The 16,111-nt window shown below is 40.5% G+C and overlaps 2 protein-coding genes across 2 annotated transcripts; one reads left to right on the top strand and one right to left on the bottom strand.

The window, feature by feature from the left end:
- Window positions 1-540: 540 nt before the first annotated feature.
- On the top strand, window positions 541-6,987 carry s100v2 (S100 calcium binding protein V2). The gene is made up of 3 exons (XM_031278841.2): window positions 541-790; window positions 4,193-4,324; window positions 5,658-6,987. The coding sequence occupies exons 1-3, from the start codon at window positions 620-622 to the stop codon at window positions 5,823-5,825; spliced, it is 471 nt and encodes a 156-aa protein (XP_031134701.2). The 5' UTR covers window positions 541-619; the 3' UTR covers window positions 5,826-6,987.
- Window positions 6,988-6,989: 2 nt separating this feature from the next.
- Window positions 6,990-15,041, bottom strand: LOC116035644. The gene is made up of 3 exons (XM_031278835.2): window positions 14,908-15,041; window positions 14,588-14,633; window positions 6,990-9,270 (listed from the first exon to the last, which is right to left on the bottom strand). The coding sequence occupies exons 1-3, from the start codon at window positions 14,969-14,971 to the stop codon at window positions 7,281-7,283; spliced, it is 2,100 nt and encodes a 699-aa protein (XP_031134695.1). The 5' UTR covers window positions 14,972-15,041; the 3' UTR covers window positions 6,990-7,280.
- Between the last annotated feature and the right edge of the window lie 1,070 nt (window positions 15,042-16,111).

Genomic DNA, 16,111 nt, shown 5'->3' with positions numbered 1-16,111 from the left:
TTAGTTCATGCTTAAAATCTGCTGTCTGCTAGAATGCTGTTCACAGTTTTCTTTCTTTGGCTAGATTCTTGTGGTTAAGTTGAACCAAACTTAAGCTTTCCCCTAACTTGTACACCCACACCGACCCAAGAATGTGGCTGTGCCTGTTTCACTCTACATCTCTGTCTCTCATTGTTTTTTTTATCTAAAAACTTTCCCAACAACATAACTTCAAGGCATTACTGACAGACTTGCAGACTTACTGTCTCACATAAAGTGCGCATATAAAGCTGAATAATTAAAAGTAGGCAATCTGGTGTCACATAAACGGTTGGTAGTGAAGAGGTTAACACTGAGACAGTCTGGAAGAAAAGTAGAATACCAGCCTCAACTTGCATGCAGTTATTGCGCAAAACAAAAGCGTCCAACTTTTACTAAAGGTTTCCAGATGTGGAATGAGTTGTACGTTGAATGTGAGCTGCTCCTCAGTGGAATATATGTAACACATCATTTTATACAGTATTATACTTTTAACAAGTTGTCCAAACCGCTAAACACACGCATACCATAATGTAATGTATGAGTGAAGGTGGATGTGAGGTGGCGCCTCGGCTTACTGATTCTTCCTGGCTGTTCTCTCATGTTGAGGGAGGATCCAGGAACTCTGCCAGCTGCTGACTGTCTGTCTGTCTGTCTGTCTGTCAGTCCGTATATTAACTCCACTGACACACAACAGCGAGCAGCGAGACACGCAGGAACAGAAAAGCAAAGAAAAGTGACCATATTGAATCTCACAGTCGACATGTCTCAGGTAAGAAATTATACACAAGCTGTTCTTTTATTTGTAACGACTAAACCCTGAGTAAAGCTCGACACATGTTTAGTAATGTTGACTTGTTAAACTTTACACTTAGTTTTTAATTGTTTGCGGGTGAGTTGGATGGCTTTAGATGGAATACGTTTAGAAACTGTGAGCGGATCAAGTAATTAAAGTACAGAAGACGCGCCATCTCACGCCAGGCGGAGAAAAAGTCGCCGAGGAGCAATTTACACCGGATAGATTGAGTTTTACTTGAACAGACAGCCATTGTACGTCCCAGTCGCAGTGTAATAGATTGTTTCATGAATATGTGCTGCTAGCTGCCCCTCCCTGAGAGGAAGGCTTCTGTAGAACACATACTAGAACAAGCACCGTTCATCTATGAGACTATTTACAGTGTATTATGGACATACATTATGGAGAGCATTTGTGTAGCTCTGATATTATAACACTGAGTTATAATATCAGAGCTACAGGTGGAGCTCATTTACCTGTCTGTGTTGCATGTACAACATGATTGTGCAATGCAGCATGGCTTCCTCTTTATTATAGGACCTTTCCCATTGTGCAACATCATTAATGACAGGTTAATAACCTATATGTTACCTATGTGTCACCCCTGGCCCCCACTTTGTCGAATTATGAACACACACATATCTAACACACCCAGTGGCATTGTGTCACTGAAGATACGTGATGAAGGAACAAACTGTTTCACTGCAGCCTGTGGTCAGGAGAATGTTTTAGAACTTGCTCACTGTTTATTATAAAGCCCTAACTTTCAGATCAGCGGAGAGCTGGAGAGAAATGTAGGGATTTGGGTGTGGTGAATGGTGTTGGGCACTCTAACAAACACAGGGAGTCTGTCTTTATTTGTTCTCATTGAAACTAAATCACTAAATGCTTCTCCACTACTGAACTCTCCAATAACTATTTTCTGCCATTAAACGGAAGCCTCCTGCATGTATTTTAGCGACTCATTGACTCATTTAGTAACATAATCTTTATGCAATACTTCAGTGAATATATAGAGGGGTTATTAGTAGTTAACACTTGTCTACAGGCAGGATACAGGTGCTCACTGAGGAAGAGTTTGGTGAAGTGGGCTTGCAGCCGCTTGTGTACACCAGTCAGAAAGGGTGTGGTTTCGACAAAGCTGTTGGCCCACATTCACTGGATAACTGTAGCAAGACAACCATTTTTTAATGCTGTTCTAAACCACATTAACATCAACACTGAGTGAAATGACTGTGTGTAAATGTTGCTCACAGTGGTAAACTCTGCATTTCTACACAGCTTTTTAGTCTTTTGGCTCATAGTCTTGGTTTTAGAGCACATTTAAAGTTTGATTTGGTCTCCGCCCTTATCAACGTTGTTTTCAGCAGCAACAGCGGCAGCAGCTTTTTTTCAGAGAAACAGCTCTATAAAGGCACTGGATACTACCTGCTCAGCAGCACACAGGCTGAGTTAGACACTTGCTGGTGATCATTGGGAGCATTGAACAGCTAAAGAGACAGATATCTTTCTCAGGAGCAAAGTGATTGAATATTGCACCTACATTCCACAGATGGACACAAACAGAAAGACTCCTAATGGATAATAATGTTGCTCTGTAATGGCTGGATGCCAACAAGTTCATCTTAATAACTTCAATGGGTGATAATATGTGGTGTTTACAGGTTGGTGCGTTGCCTCCAAGTGACCAAAAGATCAATGAATACAAAACGGTTCTGATACTTTGTACATTCCTTATGAATTGTACTGCTAAATGTTGGCTTTAGCATCAGTGAAATAATTACAAAAAGGGAGTGCAAAAAGCTCCCTATCAGCTACTAGAGGTTCAGAGAATGTCCTAGTATCTGCGCACATCTGAAGAAAAAGACAGCATAGTTTATGACTGGTAGCATACAGCCAAAGACCAAGGCTAATGTTAGCTTACCAGTGGCCTGCAGCTTGACACCATGGCCACTGCTAGAGTCACGGAGATATAACAAAACTGGAAAATCCTCCTGCTTCCCTGAAGTCGACAGTGTGGCAACACTTTGCCTTTCCCGTAAGTGAGCTAATAAACAAACAATGAATCTGACGGGACTCCATTGTGCCTTCATGTACTTTACAACTGTCGCTGTTGTACTTGTGGTAAATTGTTTTGTAAACAAGATCTTTAGAAACATATAAACAATTGTTTGACAGTTTTTAAAAGAAAATAATCTCAGGTCACATACGTAAGTCTTTAAGAGCCAGGGAGTAGAAGCTAACTGAGATCTTAGAAGGTGCTCCATCTTCTCTAGTATAAGTGGTCTAGCGTTACAAAAAACATTTTTATTCATCTATTCCTTGTGTAGTGATGTATGTAGTGATGATTAAGCACACTTAATATGATGCGGTTGATGATTTTTTCATAATGATTCTCTGCATCGCTATTCTTTGAATTCCCAGGTTTTCTTTAGCTTGCTTTAACGCGGGATCTACGTACCTGTTTGTATTGTAACTTTGTAACAAAGCACATTTTGCAAAATCAACAAACTGTTAAAAGATACAATGGTCGGATTGGAATGCCTCTTGACCCATCAAATAGCTAGCAAATGGAGGTACTTAATCAACTATGCAAAATTATGTAAAAGTCCAGAATTACCTGAAAGCAGTGGATTGATTTGTAATGTCATCCACACAATAAATGTATACACTCAGGGATAGTAAAGGGAGAGATACCATGGCAAAGTGTAAACAGTATGAGAAAATTAAGATTATCTTACAGTGTACACAAATGATAACCATCTCTTCCTAACCTTAAACCTGCATTTTTTTGGCCACTTTTGGGAAGTGGAAAGCAATGACACCATCATCTCCACTATCCGTCTCTACCAACTCCTGAGGGAAATATCTGTCTTAGCTGCTAAATGCTCCACTATGTACTGTCTGCTGCTGTGCTCATGTGCAGTGGCTTTATAGAGCTTTTTCTCTAAAAACAGCTGCCTGCTGAAAACAACACCATGAGAGCGGTGAGAGTGAAGAAGATGCACATTCAGCTGATAATTCTCTTTAGGTTCATCACCACAAGCAACACTTTCACATCTTCACATTGTTTTCACAAATAATTATTTGATACAAAGTTATAGGAAAATGTATGACTTGTTTTGAGCTGCTTTAACCACTTTTAGTTGCTTAAACTTAACCAAGCAGATCAGAATGCTTATATAGGCAGTTTTTGAAGGCAACGATGAATTATATTTTTGTCCTTTAGGTTGGAAGACCTTTTGCATTCACATTTGTTTATTTGTGCAGAGGCAGAGCTTTGGGGCCTGTTAGAAGGCAATGCCCCAAACCTTACATAGCATTAGATCTAAGTATGACCATCCTTTTTATTTTTTCTTCCTTACATTTCCCTCCCAGTATTCAGACCTGGAGAATGCCATCAACACGCTGGTCACCCAGTTTCACTCTGCTTCAGCTTCCAATGGTCCAACGCTGAAAACCGATGAATTCAAAGGTCTTTTGTCCTCCCAGATGCCTAACCTGGTCAAGGTAAAACTGCTGTCAGTCTCTATGTGCTTCACCCTCAGCCGGGCCTGTTGTTGACAGCAGTTGGGTGTGGCAGCACGTCTCAGCTTACTCATTCACAAAGACAGTCAGAAACATGCTCAGCAGCAGAGTCACACAGACCTCATGTAACCGGATGTAAAGCTTGTGACACACCAGGCCGACAGCAAAATAACTAGTGACGTTGAAGGCTGACTGTTGCGTTGCCCGGTCTTAGCCAAAAAGTTGTACTCAAACACACCGCTAAGACTACAGCCTAAAGCCAACTAGCAGTTCTGCTAGAGGAAATATAAATAACTCTCCATACTAGAGCTGGGCAATATATCGATATTATATCAATATTGTGATATGAGACTAGATATCGTCTTAGATGGATATCGTAATATGGCATAAGTGTTGTCTTTTCCTGGTTTTAAAGGCTGCATTACAGTGAAGTTATGTTATTTTCTGAACTTACCAGACTGTTGTAACTGTTCTATTATTTGCCTTTACCCACTTAGTTATTATATCCACATTACTGATGATTATTTATCAAAAATCTCATTGTGTGAATATTTTGTGAAAGCACCAATAGTCAACACTACAATATCGTGAAGGGGAAGCGGAGAGACCGACCACCCTGCTCTAATGAGCTCACTAGCAGATGGCTGGTTAATTAGCTAGCTAGCTAATTTCCCCCATGCTTTAATGCTACACTGGTTACAGAAAATGAGCCGAACAAAGTTGTCACTCATCTGGCGATGGCAATGTGCTTTCCTACGCTGTGACTGTAGTGTTGTAAATGAAACATGAAGTTGTTAAATTATACAAATGTAGTGGCTAATTAGCTAGCTAGCTTGCTGGGGGATCAGTTTTTCAGTCTAGCACCAACCACAGTGCAGAAAAAGAGAGGTCTAAGTTTTATGGTATTGGAAATTATTTCATTAGTTCATTTTGTAATGTTTGGGTATGGAGATCAAACTGTTCATTGCAAACACTCATCACACTCTAGTTTTAATGTGCAATGAGGGATTATAATAATAATAATAAAAATAATAATTGAATTATAATTCTGGTCGCAAGCCCGGTTTTGTAGTGTTCATGGTGACACTTCCTCTACTGTTTAGAATTTTATATTTCATAATGACATAAATTACATATATTGGGTTATTTAGTCTGATTCTGATATGAATTTATTTTTTGACTTAACATATTTAAATGCAGGATTTTCTGGCAAAAATCTAAAACTTCAATGAAGTTTTGGTTAGAGGCTACCACCTTCACTTTTACAGTGAACCCACATGTTATTTCTAACTGTTTTGCTTTCCTTACAAAACAGGTCGGCACAGACCAGGGAATGGGTGAGATCCTGAGGAAGATGGGTGTAGCTGATGGCGAGGGCATCTCTTTCAAGCATTTCTGGACCTTAATCCAGTCAGTAGCCACCTCACAGTACAGCCAACTCAGCAGCCAGATGGGCTCCTCATGCAAATGCATCCTCATGTGAAGAGCCAGCTCTCAGCCCAACACAGCTCTGAGTTTAACTAAACAGAGTATTAATATGCACATCACTCTCCTAATCAGGTGTCGGATACAAAGGTACAAAGTCTAGTCTGCACACAGCAAGCTGTTCCCACCATTTCTGACTAAAACATGACAGTTTGTAAATGCTGTGATCTCTTTTCCACATCACTCTTCTGCCAGTATAATGTCCAGCAGTTCAAGTTCAAATTCAGTCTAGTTTACATTTAAATTCTCATTCATTCTTTGTCCAAGTCTATAAATTGCTATATTTTTAAGCACATGATAATTTTGGCTTAGGTTCCTATTACTGTATAGGACAATCAGATTTTGGCATTAGTCACAGAAAGTTGGCTGTCCTTCTCTGTTGTCTATAATTAGTGATCCATGGTGCCTTCAAATGGCTTGTGTTTACTACACTAATACTAAAAGAATGAATGTTGTGGTATTCACAACTTCATAAAACCTTTTTCTAATAGCTCAAAGCGGAGTGTTGAGAATGGTGTACTCCATCAAATGTAAGCATGGCCTTGAAATGGAGAAGATACAACATCATTGACCATTTTACAAAAGGGAACAAGAACAGGTTCTTATGTTCATCTCACTAGTAAGCCACATACATGTATATATTTTCTATACAATGGTATGGTGTAGTAAACTTTGCATGTAAAAAATGTACCATGTTAAGCACATGTATGAGAGCATTTACCATCAAACCGAGTAACAGTAATTCTTAGAAACATTAAGGAGAAATTAGTTTACCTTTCCAAATATTTGCAATTTGTTTCTTCTTTTGCAAATAACAAACTCCAACTGTGTTAGCAATGACAGTTTACTAGTCATCATCTTTTTTTTTATAAATATGATACTAACCATCTTAATTTTACCTAATGTGTCAGTAACAAAACACAAAAGTCTACTTTGGATTATTTCTAAATGTCAGTATGTTTGAATTTGCAATCATTTGGTGAAACACCTCTTATTGTGTGCCTTATAGTCCCTTTATAAGTTTCTACCAGTAATTCTTTACCCTCTGTGATCCTGCATTTTCTTTGTATTTATATTTTGGAATTCTCTGTATTCTGACCTATGTGACACCATAAGAAAAATGATGTAATAAACATACAAAGAAATCAACATTACTGCAATTTGTTATTGTTTAATCATGTATTGATTTAATAAGCAATAAAAGCGTCTCAAACTGTTTAGTAGTGTATATTGAAAATTAAAGTATCTGCTGTAACAGTTATGCTCCATCGATGTGTAGCTGTGCCAGCAAACTGAAGCAGTAGAAGTAGACTATGCAGCACTATTGCAGTATCAAATCACTATCTGGAAGAAGACAACATCTGTGTCAGACTTTTTTGCATAGAATACTAGAGCCAACTATGCAACAAAAACACAATGAGATGAGCTACTGTAATCACAAATTATGCCAGTATTATGGATTTAAATTATCATGTAAAGAGGGAGTACATCCTCTCTTGAGTTTCTTTCCCTCAGGTGTACCTCGAAAGAATTCTAGATAAGATGAGAACACATACGTATTCATGACTTTGACCCTCCCAAAGATGGCCAGCTCTGTTTGCTCGTCATGGTCAACAGCATTCATCATCTGCTTCGATTTGATGTACAAGGTATTTTCCTTCGCAACAACTTCATCTAACCAAATCTGTATGTTCCGTGGTGCCATTTCATAGTTGTCAGCAGTGCAGCCATAGAATCCTCGTCGCAGATGCTCAGGCCAGGGTTGGTTAGTCACCATGGGGTGGTCAACTCCAACAAACGCTGTGCACAGGGGGCTGTCAGTCCCTCGTGAGCGGCCTACTTCACAACTTATGACACTCATGAGGAAAAGCGAGAAGGTTCTGAAATTATACACAGATACTGAAAACACTGCAGCCATGAAGTAACGGCCCCATCTTTCACAGTTGTAGTTACACTGCTGGAACTGAAATGTCTGGCGACAGAAGTCAATGAAATGTGATGCTTTGAGACCCTGTCTCAGTTCCTGCAGGGAAGACTCACCCTCCTGGTCATTGAAATTCTGACGGAAAGTTTCAATTTCAGCTTGATTGTCAGTGCTCATGAACTTGCCCACCAGACTTACACTTAGATTTTTCCCATGTACTTTGTAAATGCATTCATTGAGAACATAGTAAAGGTCTGAAGCAATTTCCTCTTTGGCATTGTATCGTATCTCTACAAGTAGATCCTGAATGTTACTGATATGCCTAAAGGCAATGTTGTCTTCTTCTAGTCCTGGCTCTGTTAGCCAAATTGCTTTCAGGAGTCTTTTTTCTGGGACATAATTAGGAGCACGCCTTCTTTCAGTCTCCTCAAAGAACAAGCTCCAAGTGAGCCCCTCCAGGCAATCAATAGAAGGGTACTTTTTGCGCAGCTCCATTGGAACAAACATTTGAGGGTGGCTTGGCCACTCCAAAGTCTGCAGATACAAAACGTTTCCTTTATAATCAGAAAACATTGGCCCTGCACAGCCAAGTTCAACTTTTGTAAGCAAGTCACCTTTTTTGTCCAGTTCAGCAATGATTCTTCTGCTATGGTCATGGGACCCCCAGACTCCGTCCGTCATAGTTAGTATCTTTCCGTCAGAACTAACAGACAGGAAGGAGTTGTATAGGTGTAGCTTTGTTTCCACACTGAGAGACCGGAGAATTTGTAGCAGCTGCAACATAAATTGAAGGTCATTTCCAAGATTGCAGCTGATGAGGCTGATGGTGCCAAGATGACCACATATGCTTTCAGTTTTTAAGGTTGACACAAATTTGGCAAGTTCCTCTGGGCCATAACCAGCTAGCTGGACTGTTCCATTGGTACTATTACTGCCATGGCCAACCAGTACGACATCATGATTTTTAGTAGAAAAAAAATGGCTTCCTCGGAGAGTATGTAGTGCCCCTTTCTGGTACCTCAGCAAAGTTGATACACTGGGATGCCTCTCAAAGAGGTAGGTGGCTGCCTCAATCACTGCAGGGTCCTCTTCCATTATAACTATAGTCTTGTGGCTGTGTTTAGTATGACCTCCTTCCCTAAAGGCCATATGTTGTTGGTTAAGCATAATTTTTGTCTCAAATGTGTTATTATAGCTGAATTTACAATGGTCTGCCTGAGTCAAATACACTGGGAAGGCCTCCTTAATGGGACAAGTACCTCCAACACAAGAAGGTACTATCTGATTAATGGAACACAGTGGTTGAAAAGCAGGATTCCAGCTATCAGTGATTCTCTGACACTGTGTCTTTAACATAGACAAATTCAGAGGTTCTGTTAATGACAAATCTACTCCTGTATTGATTGCACTTATTAGTTTGGACTTGGTGTCACTGTGAGAATCAGTTAGCCACTTTCCAGCATCTCCAGGATCAGGGTGTTGTGGGTCAAACCTTGGTGGAATCCTCTGAAGATATTCCCTGGAAATAGATAAGTGATGGCTGAATAATGAGCCAGTGGATCAAATACTCACACTGCCTGAATATAGCAGTTTAACTCGGGTAATTTAGGAAATATTGTAATATGCTTATCAAAATAAGCACATTCTCTAGTTTGATTGTGTATATTTTTCAGTGCTAGTCATTTGGAGCTAATAGTGTTGATGAGAGAGTTTGTACACTTTCACATTGAGTGCTATTCTTTGTTGGAAGTTGGCTTTGTTTGATTGTACACAGTAAATAGATATAATAGATGTATAGTGTAAAAAGGACCCAGTCTCTTAAGGCTCTGACACACCAACCCGACGACCGACCGTCGGCAGAAAAGGCAGTCAGACTGATCAGTCTCCCCGAAGCGACGCCGACTTGAGCGTACATTCTGCGCATGCGCAAGACGTAATGTGTCTCCATAACAGCAGGCAGGGCAAATCTGTATTGTCGCCCAAAAAATGAAAACCGGCAGCTGATGAACGCATCACGTGGGTCTGGCTTCTCCAGAATTTCAAAGCCAGACCATAATGGCGGCTTGTTTGGAATACGATCTCGTATTTTTTACGAAAATAGTTCATCGAAACATGTTTCTGAAAACATTTTAAGCGAGAAATAGGCCATGCAGTCTTCATTTAAGATCGACAAAGGTCAGTTTAAAAGATTTTCGTCAGATTTTGAGAGGTGTTCGTCACGCTCATCCTGCACATCCCGCTCATCCCGCTCGTCATTTCCGGTAATTGGTCATTGAGTCCGACTGCCCACTGGCCGATTCAACAAGTCAAATCGGCCCAAATGAACACTGACGGCTCCTCCAACTGACGATGGCACAGGACACACCAAACAGACTCGGGTCACCGACCTCGCCATACTGTCCGACAGCCGTTAATCGGGTTGGTGTCTAAGTCATGTTAATGGCTCTTTGAGGCTGTGCTTTGAGACATGGAGCGTGATCACTGAGACTGGCAGTCCAGTGGCACCGCAGTGGCAAGCCTGTACCAGGTGTCAGGACAGTGGCACCTTATTGGCACCTGTGGCAGCTTGTGGCTTCTACTGACGGGCAAAGTAATTAAATTAAAAAAAACAATTAAACTGGCTTACATGACAACAAACCATTCACACACTAGTCTTCTGTGGGTTTTGTCAGGAAAATTTCTGCTTAGCTTGGCAGATCCTCCGCTGGTGCCGAGTGAGTGCCACTTGCGTGCCAATGTCCTAATATCTGCCTGATGTCTGCCAGACGCTTGCCATGATGTGCCTTAAACCTGCATTCTATTAGCACGGGGCAACTCCACTGGTTGCAAAAAGAAATTGGCCTGTATAGAAGTCTATGACAAAATGATCCTAGTTTCTCACTTGATTTATTACCTCAGTAAATATTTTCCTTACGAGTTCATGGTTGCTCACTAGTTCTTCAATACAGCATGATGTTCATTATGTAAATATGGTCCCATTTATTTTAAAATAGATGATAAATCAGGGGATGCTTTAAGGTGTGACTACATGTTGAAATGTAAATCAGGGCCACTTTCAGCCCCGACAAAACCAGCAACACGTTTTTTAAAACTGAAACGGAGGCGCTCTACCTTTTAATTACCATGAGTTTACATACAGATCTCTGCTGATTGTGCATCATCTGTGACACAGCCAATAAATGAGAGACACATCCACCAAACATGATGAGAAAACATATCTCAAAGCCGTTGCACACCGTTTCACACCATCCCGAGGAAATATTCATTCAACACAGAAACCATAGCAAAAGGGTGCACACCATTTTGAGATTGAGCATGCCCCAGGACAAAGGCTTAGCAATGCTAACCATGGCACTGTGTACATTAAATCGCCTTGAACTTGTTTTGGGTGTTGTCCGTGTTTTTTTCCTAAACTTTTACCCTCTCACTGTGTGTTTATTACTTCATCAAAGTTAATTGGAACATTTTGGTCTCTGAAAATGTCTTTATCCGCATTTGGTAGCAAGATAGCTAGCTAGCGTTAGCTGGTAACTTGAGGAAAAGATAGCCGATTTTCTGTGTACCGCCGTACCTGCAGATGAATGGTGCCTGAGTTTGCATTTTGGCACCAGAAGTAACCATATTTGGACAATACTGGTGTGCTCAGTCCTTACCGCAGCAGCCGCGGGTTAGATTTCTACCTGTAGCCCTTTGCTGCATGTCATTCCCCCTCTCTCTTACCTTTTCTGTCTTTTTCTGTCCTGTTGAATAAAGGCCTAAAAATACCCCAAAAAATATCAAAAAGAAAACAAAGAGTGGTGGAGCTGGGGAGGATAACACGACTAAGCCAGTGTCGTGTATGGTTTCAATGGCGCTAAGCTAAATGCTAAAGAGGAAAAGTCTGACGCAAGTCATCCAGCGGAGTTTTGCCAGCGGGTAAACAAGAATCTCTGGGCACTGGCGCCATTCAACCGTTTGTACGGCAGTATAGGCTACAGACTAGAGCTGTCAGTATTCCTCTGTTCTGTTCTGTTCGAATTTCATTTGTTATTTTTTTTAATATTCAAATAATATTTTAATATTTAATGCAGCCTGTTTTAAATATGTACTACACTACTCAGGCTTATGCATTGTCAATGCCACTATAAGCATGTGGTTGTTGTTACACGTTCTGTCCACTAGAGGGACTTCCAACATCAGCCTGGCCTTGAAGGGGATCTACGTCATGGCACATTACATTTCTGGCACACCACTCTCTGTTTACGTTGTATTCCACCATACACACAGCGACAAACACAAATCAACAGAGAACTCTGTAATGAAACGTTATCTAACAAGTGTATTGTGTATCTGTTGTAAAGTCTAACGTTGCTCGGTTAGCACGTTAGAAAGCACAGCCGAAACTGATTTGTCATAAACTAAGTAGTCTATATCCTTGACGTTCCACTTCCGAGATTGCTCCGTTTCCGCCGGAAAATCCCCCGGATTTCACTCATTTAGGCCGGATATCCGTTGCCTTGGGCTTCCTTTGTGTTGGCATTTTAAACTCTGGTCAATTTATGAGGACTATGGTTAACCTTTTTTCAGACCTCTGCAAGGTAAATCCAGACAGCTAGCTAGACTGTCTGTCCAATCTGAGTTTTCTTTTAAACGTCCACCAAAACAAGTTCCTTCCAAGCCTATTTTGCAGTGGCACCCCGGCTTTTCTCTGGTGCTTAGCACCGCCCAAGACAATTGTGATTGGTTTAAAGAAATGCCAATAAACCAGAGGATGTTTTCCTCCAATCCCCGAATGCTATGTGGAGTAGCCAGACTCTCCTCCAGCGCGTTTGAAGGAGGATCTGGCGAAGTGCTTACACACCACCCAGACAGCCGACCGTCGGGCAGAAAAGGCAGTTGGACTGATCAGTTGGGTCCCCGAGGTCCAAAAAAATGCCTCAAAACACACTGAGGCGACGCCGACTTGAGCGTACGCTCTGCGCATGCGCGAAACGTAATACGTCTCCATAGCAGCAGGCGGCGCTTCTCTGTATTGTTTCCATTAACGGTCTATGATTGTTTCCCAGAAAATGAAAACCGGCAGCTGATTGGACGAACACGTCACGTGGGTCTTTTTTCTCCGGAAATTCACAGCCAGATATGGCGGCTTGTTCAGAATACGATCTCATATTGTACTAAAATAGTTCACCGAAACGTGTTTCTGAAAACATTTTAAGCGAGAAATAGGCCATGCAGTTGCTGAATCTGTCTTCATTTCAGATCGACAACGGTCAGTTTAAAAGATTTTCGTCAGATTTTGAGAGGCTCATCCGCTCGCCATTTCCGGGTGAGTTCCGACTGCCCTGTCTCCGACTGAGCATGTCAGGTCGGCCAAAATGAAGACCGACGGCTCCTCCGACGAACGACGGCACGGAACACAGCCAGACTGTCCGACAGCCGTTATCGGCTTGGTGTGTCAGCTCTCTTAAGCAACCTGTTTCTTGCAGATTGTCACGTTACTGAGAATACAGCTATTAGAAGGTAATAAAAGGAGGCAAAGCTAACTCTGACAGCTGTAGGGCAGCTAACATAAATTTTAGCTGTCTCCATGAAGCTCCCAGCTAAGCTCCTATAACTCGCGACGCAGTTAGAAAACCAGAACGAGCTAACTATTGATAACATAAGCATTTTGGCTTGTGGATGTAGATTTTAAAGTCATGTTAAAACTATTTCCCATCCTTCTTCCGATTTCCAGCCTGTTACTCCCCCTGTACTAACGTTACTCGGTACGTAACGTTAGCTGTTCATCAGACGTGACATGAGAAGAGGGAGATTAGCTAACGTTAGCCAACCTATTTATAAAAAAAAAAAAATCACATTTGAATAGTAATTTCAGCATTCGAATAGTATGGATTTTTTTTACTGTACGAATTATATTCGACTTTGGGAATTCGTTACAACAGCCCTAATACAGACAGAGCTGATTAAAAACTTGCGCTAGCTAACTAGCTTTGTTTGACAAGGTGCTGCGGAACGCTGACCAAGACATTTTAAGTTGTAATTGTTCTAATCAACTTTGATGAAGTGAAAACACACTGTGATGAACATGAACAACCAAACAAGTGGCTATTTTCGTGTACACAGTGCCATGGTTAGCATTGCTAAGCCTCTGTCATGATTGGCAGGTCTGTGAGTAGCCATGCCCTAAAGAATCACCTGCTTTATCATCTATTTTAAAATAAATGGCATCATAATTTACAAAATAAACAACATGCTGTATTGAAGAAGAATTGAAAATAACGATTGAGAACATAAACTCCTATTGGAAGTAATAAATCAAGTGAGAAGGTCGTTTTTTCCATAGACTTCAATACAAACAGACAGGGATCTCAAGTCTCACGCATTCACTGTGAGACACATTGGGATGGCTCCTCCCCTAACACATGTAATCTCACTCCAAACTTTTGACAAAACTTGAGAACCCTGCAAACAGACTTCTTTTTGAAGCCAGTGGAGAATGCAGGTTTAAGGGACTTCCGCACTGGCTTTACTTTTCAGGCCTGAAGTTGCCATCTGGGCTGGTTCAAATTATATTAATCGGTAGCAGTTAAGCAACATACAAAGGAAAGGGCCCTCATATTCAATTCAATTTGATATATGCCTAATAAAGCTTTTCAAAGATATAGTGTCCCTGTAACGACTGTGACTAATCAAAACAATTTTTATTACCTTTGGGTTAAATTAGTGTTGACACTTTATATCAAAGTCATTACACAATGTTACATTTTGCAGCTATTTCCCAATGAAGATAATCTAAATAATCATGTTAGGTTTTATCACATAAAAGCAGCGGTCTATTGCATCATGTGGTGTCTCACCTGTTTCTTAGATTAGAGCCAAAGGAAGTCCTCTTAACACTCAGATCTGTAATGAGAAAAAAAAGCTAATAGATATTGCCTGACACTCTGAGTAAAATGCTGCTTGTCTGATGATCAGAATAACAATTAGTTCTGCCTGAATATGCTTCACTGAAGCATTGTTGGTGAAAACAGCCCAATGTGGTATGTCTACAGCTCACTGTCTATGGCACTGTCCAATATATAATGTCCAATATGTCCATGGCACTTATAAGGAGAGACATTAAAACAGCAGCATCTATTTTAAAACTAAAGCTTATTAAAAAGTGTAATGATCTTACCAGCATTTATTCCTACTGCCAAAGACAGCTGAACGATAACACAAAATCCCCAGGGTTTCAACATGGTTTCTCTGCAGAGCAGCTGGAGTGAAGATCACTGTGAATTCACTAGGCAGAGGAGTTTAGGTCATATCTCATTCCAAATTTGGTTAGATAAGAATGAAAATGACTAAATGACATTTATGACTGCACTGTTCATCAGCTACAAAACTGCAGGCTGGGAGCATGTTTGTCAGACTGCTCCACTTTAGGACTTCTTCATTGTGTAAAACATTTATATTAGCATGCTTTCTTTCTATTTTGACCGTGAGTGCGTGTGTCACTGAATCAAGAAAAGAAAGATAGACAGATCTGCCCAAAAAGTCAATAGAATTGAATCAAGACTGGTCTGACAGCATCAACAGAAAAATAACACTATAAGCTTAATAAGAGTATAATCTGTTGCAGGACATTTTAAATGCATTACACTGTACATGTTTAATTCAGAAACTCTTATCAAAGAGTCAAAAACATGGGATGCAAATTTTTGCTGTAGGAAGTATCTAAGGTGTGTCCAGCTCAAGAGATGGTGCTAGAAAAATGAGCCTAAGGGCTTCCTTACCATATCCCTTTTAAGGAAACACTTGGTGATTCTTTATGAAGAGCTGGATTCATCCAAGAGGGCACTGGGGCACCAATTAGACATGGCTATGATGTGCCAACACCTTATTGCAGCTATTTCAGTGAGTAAAAAAATCAATCAAATGGATATATTTTAGATGTGTTGTTCAGCTGACACAGGCTATATTTTGAAATCTTGTGATCTGTGGGTTTGTGTCCACTTCAATTAATTTGTAAGGACCATTCTTGAGTCAGTGGGGTTGAAGAGATAAAACAGAACAAAACTGCAGGTTTATTTGTAGATCGTACATTATGCATTACTAACGTATGCACAGCCAGAGCTGCACCTTTTCTATCCTTTTCAAATGAATACTACTGTAATTTAGTTTTGCACCTCCATAGAGTTGGTGGACTTGCAAAAGATATATTACACATTTAAAACTGAACGGTCAATATCTGCAGATAGATAAATAGATAGATAATATAAGATAATATATAAGACTTAAAAGTAAAAAGGTTTAGGCCATAGCGCCCAGCCTTACTCTTCTTCCTATTCACGCTCCAACAATATCAGGTTAACTGTCAATAGTCTCGCATTGCCAGC

The sequence above is a fragment of the Sander lucioperca genome, chromosome 16, assembly GCF_008315115.2.
Source record: "Sander lucioperca isolate FBNREF2018 chromosome 16, SLUC_FBN_1.2, whole genome shotgun sequence".
Lineage (NCBI taxonomy): Eukaryota > Metazoa > Chordata > Actinopteri > Perciformes > Percidae > Sander > Sander lucioperca.
The sequence above is the reverse complement of the archived record's forward strand: the minus strand, read 5'-3'. Positions and strand labels throughout refer to the sequence as shown.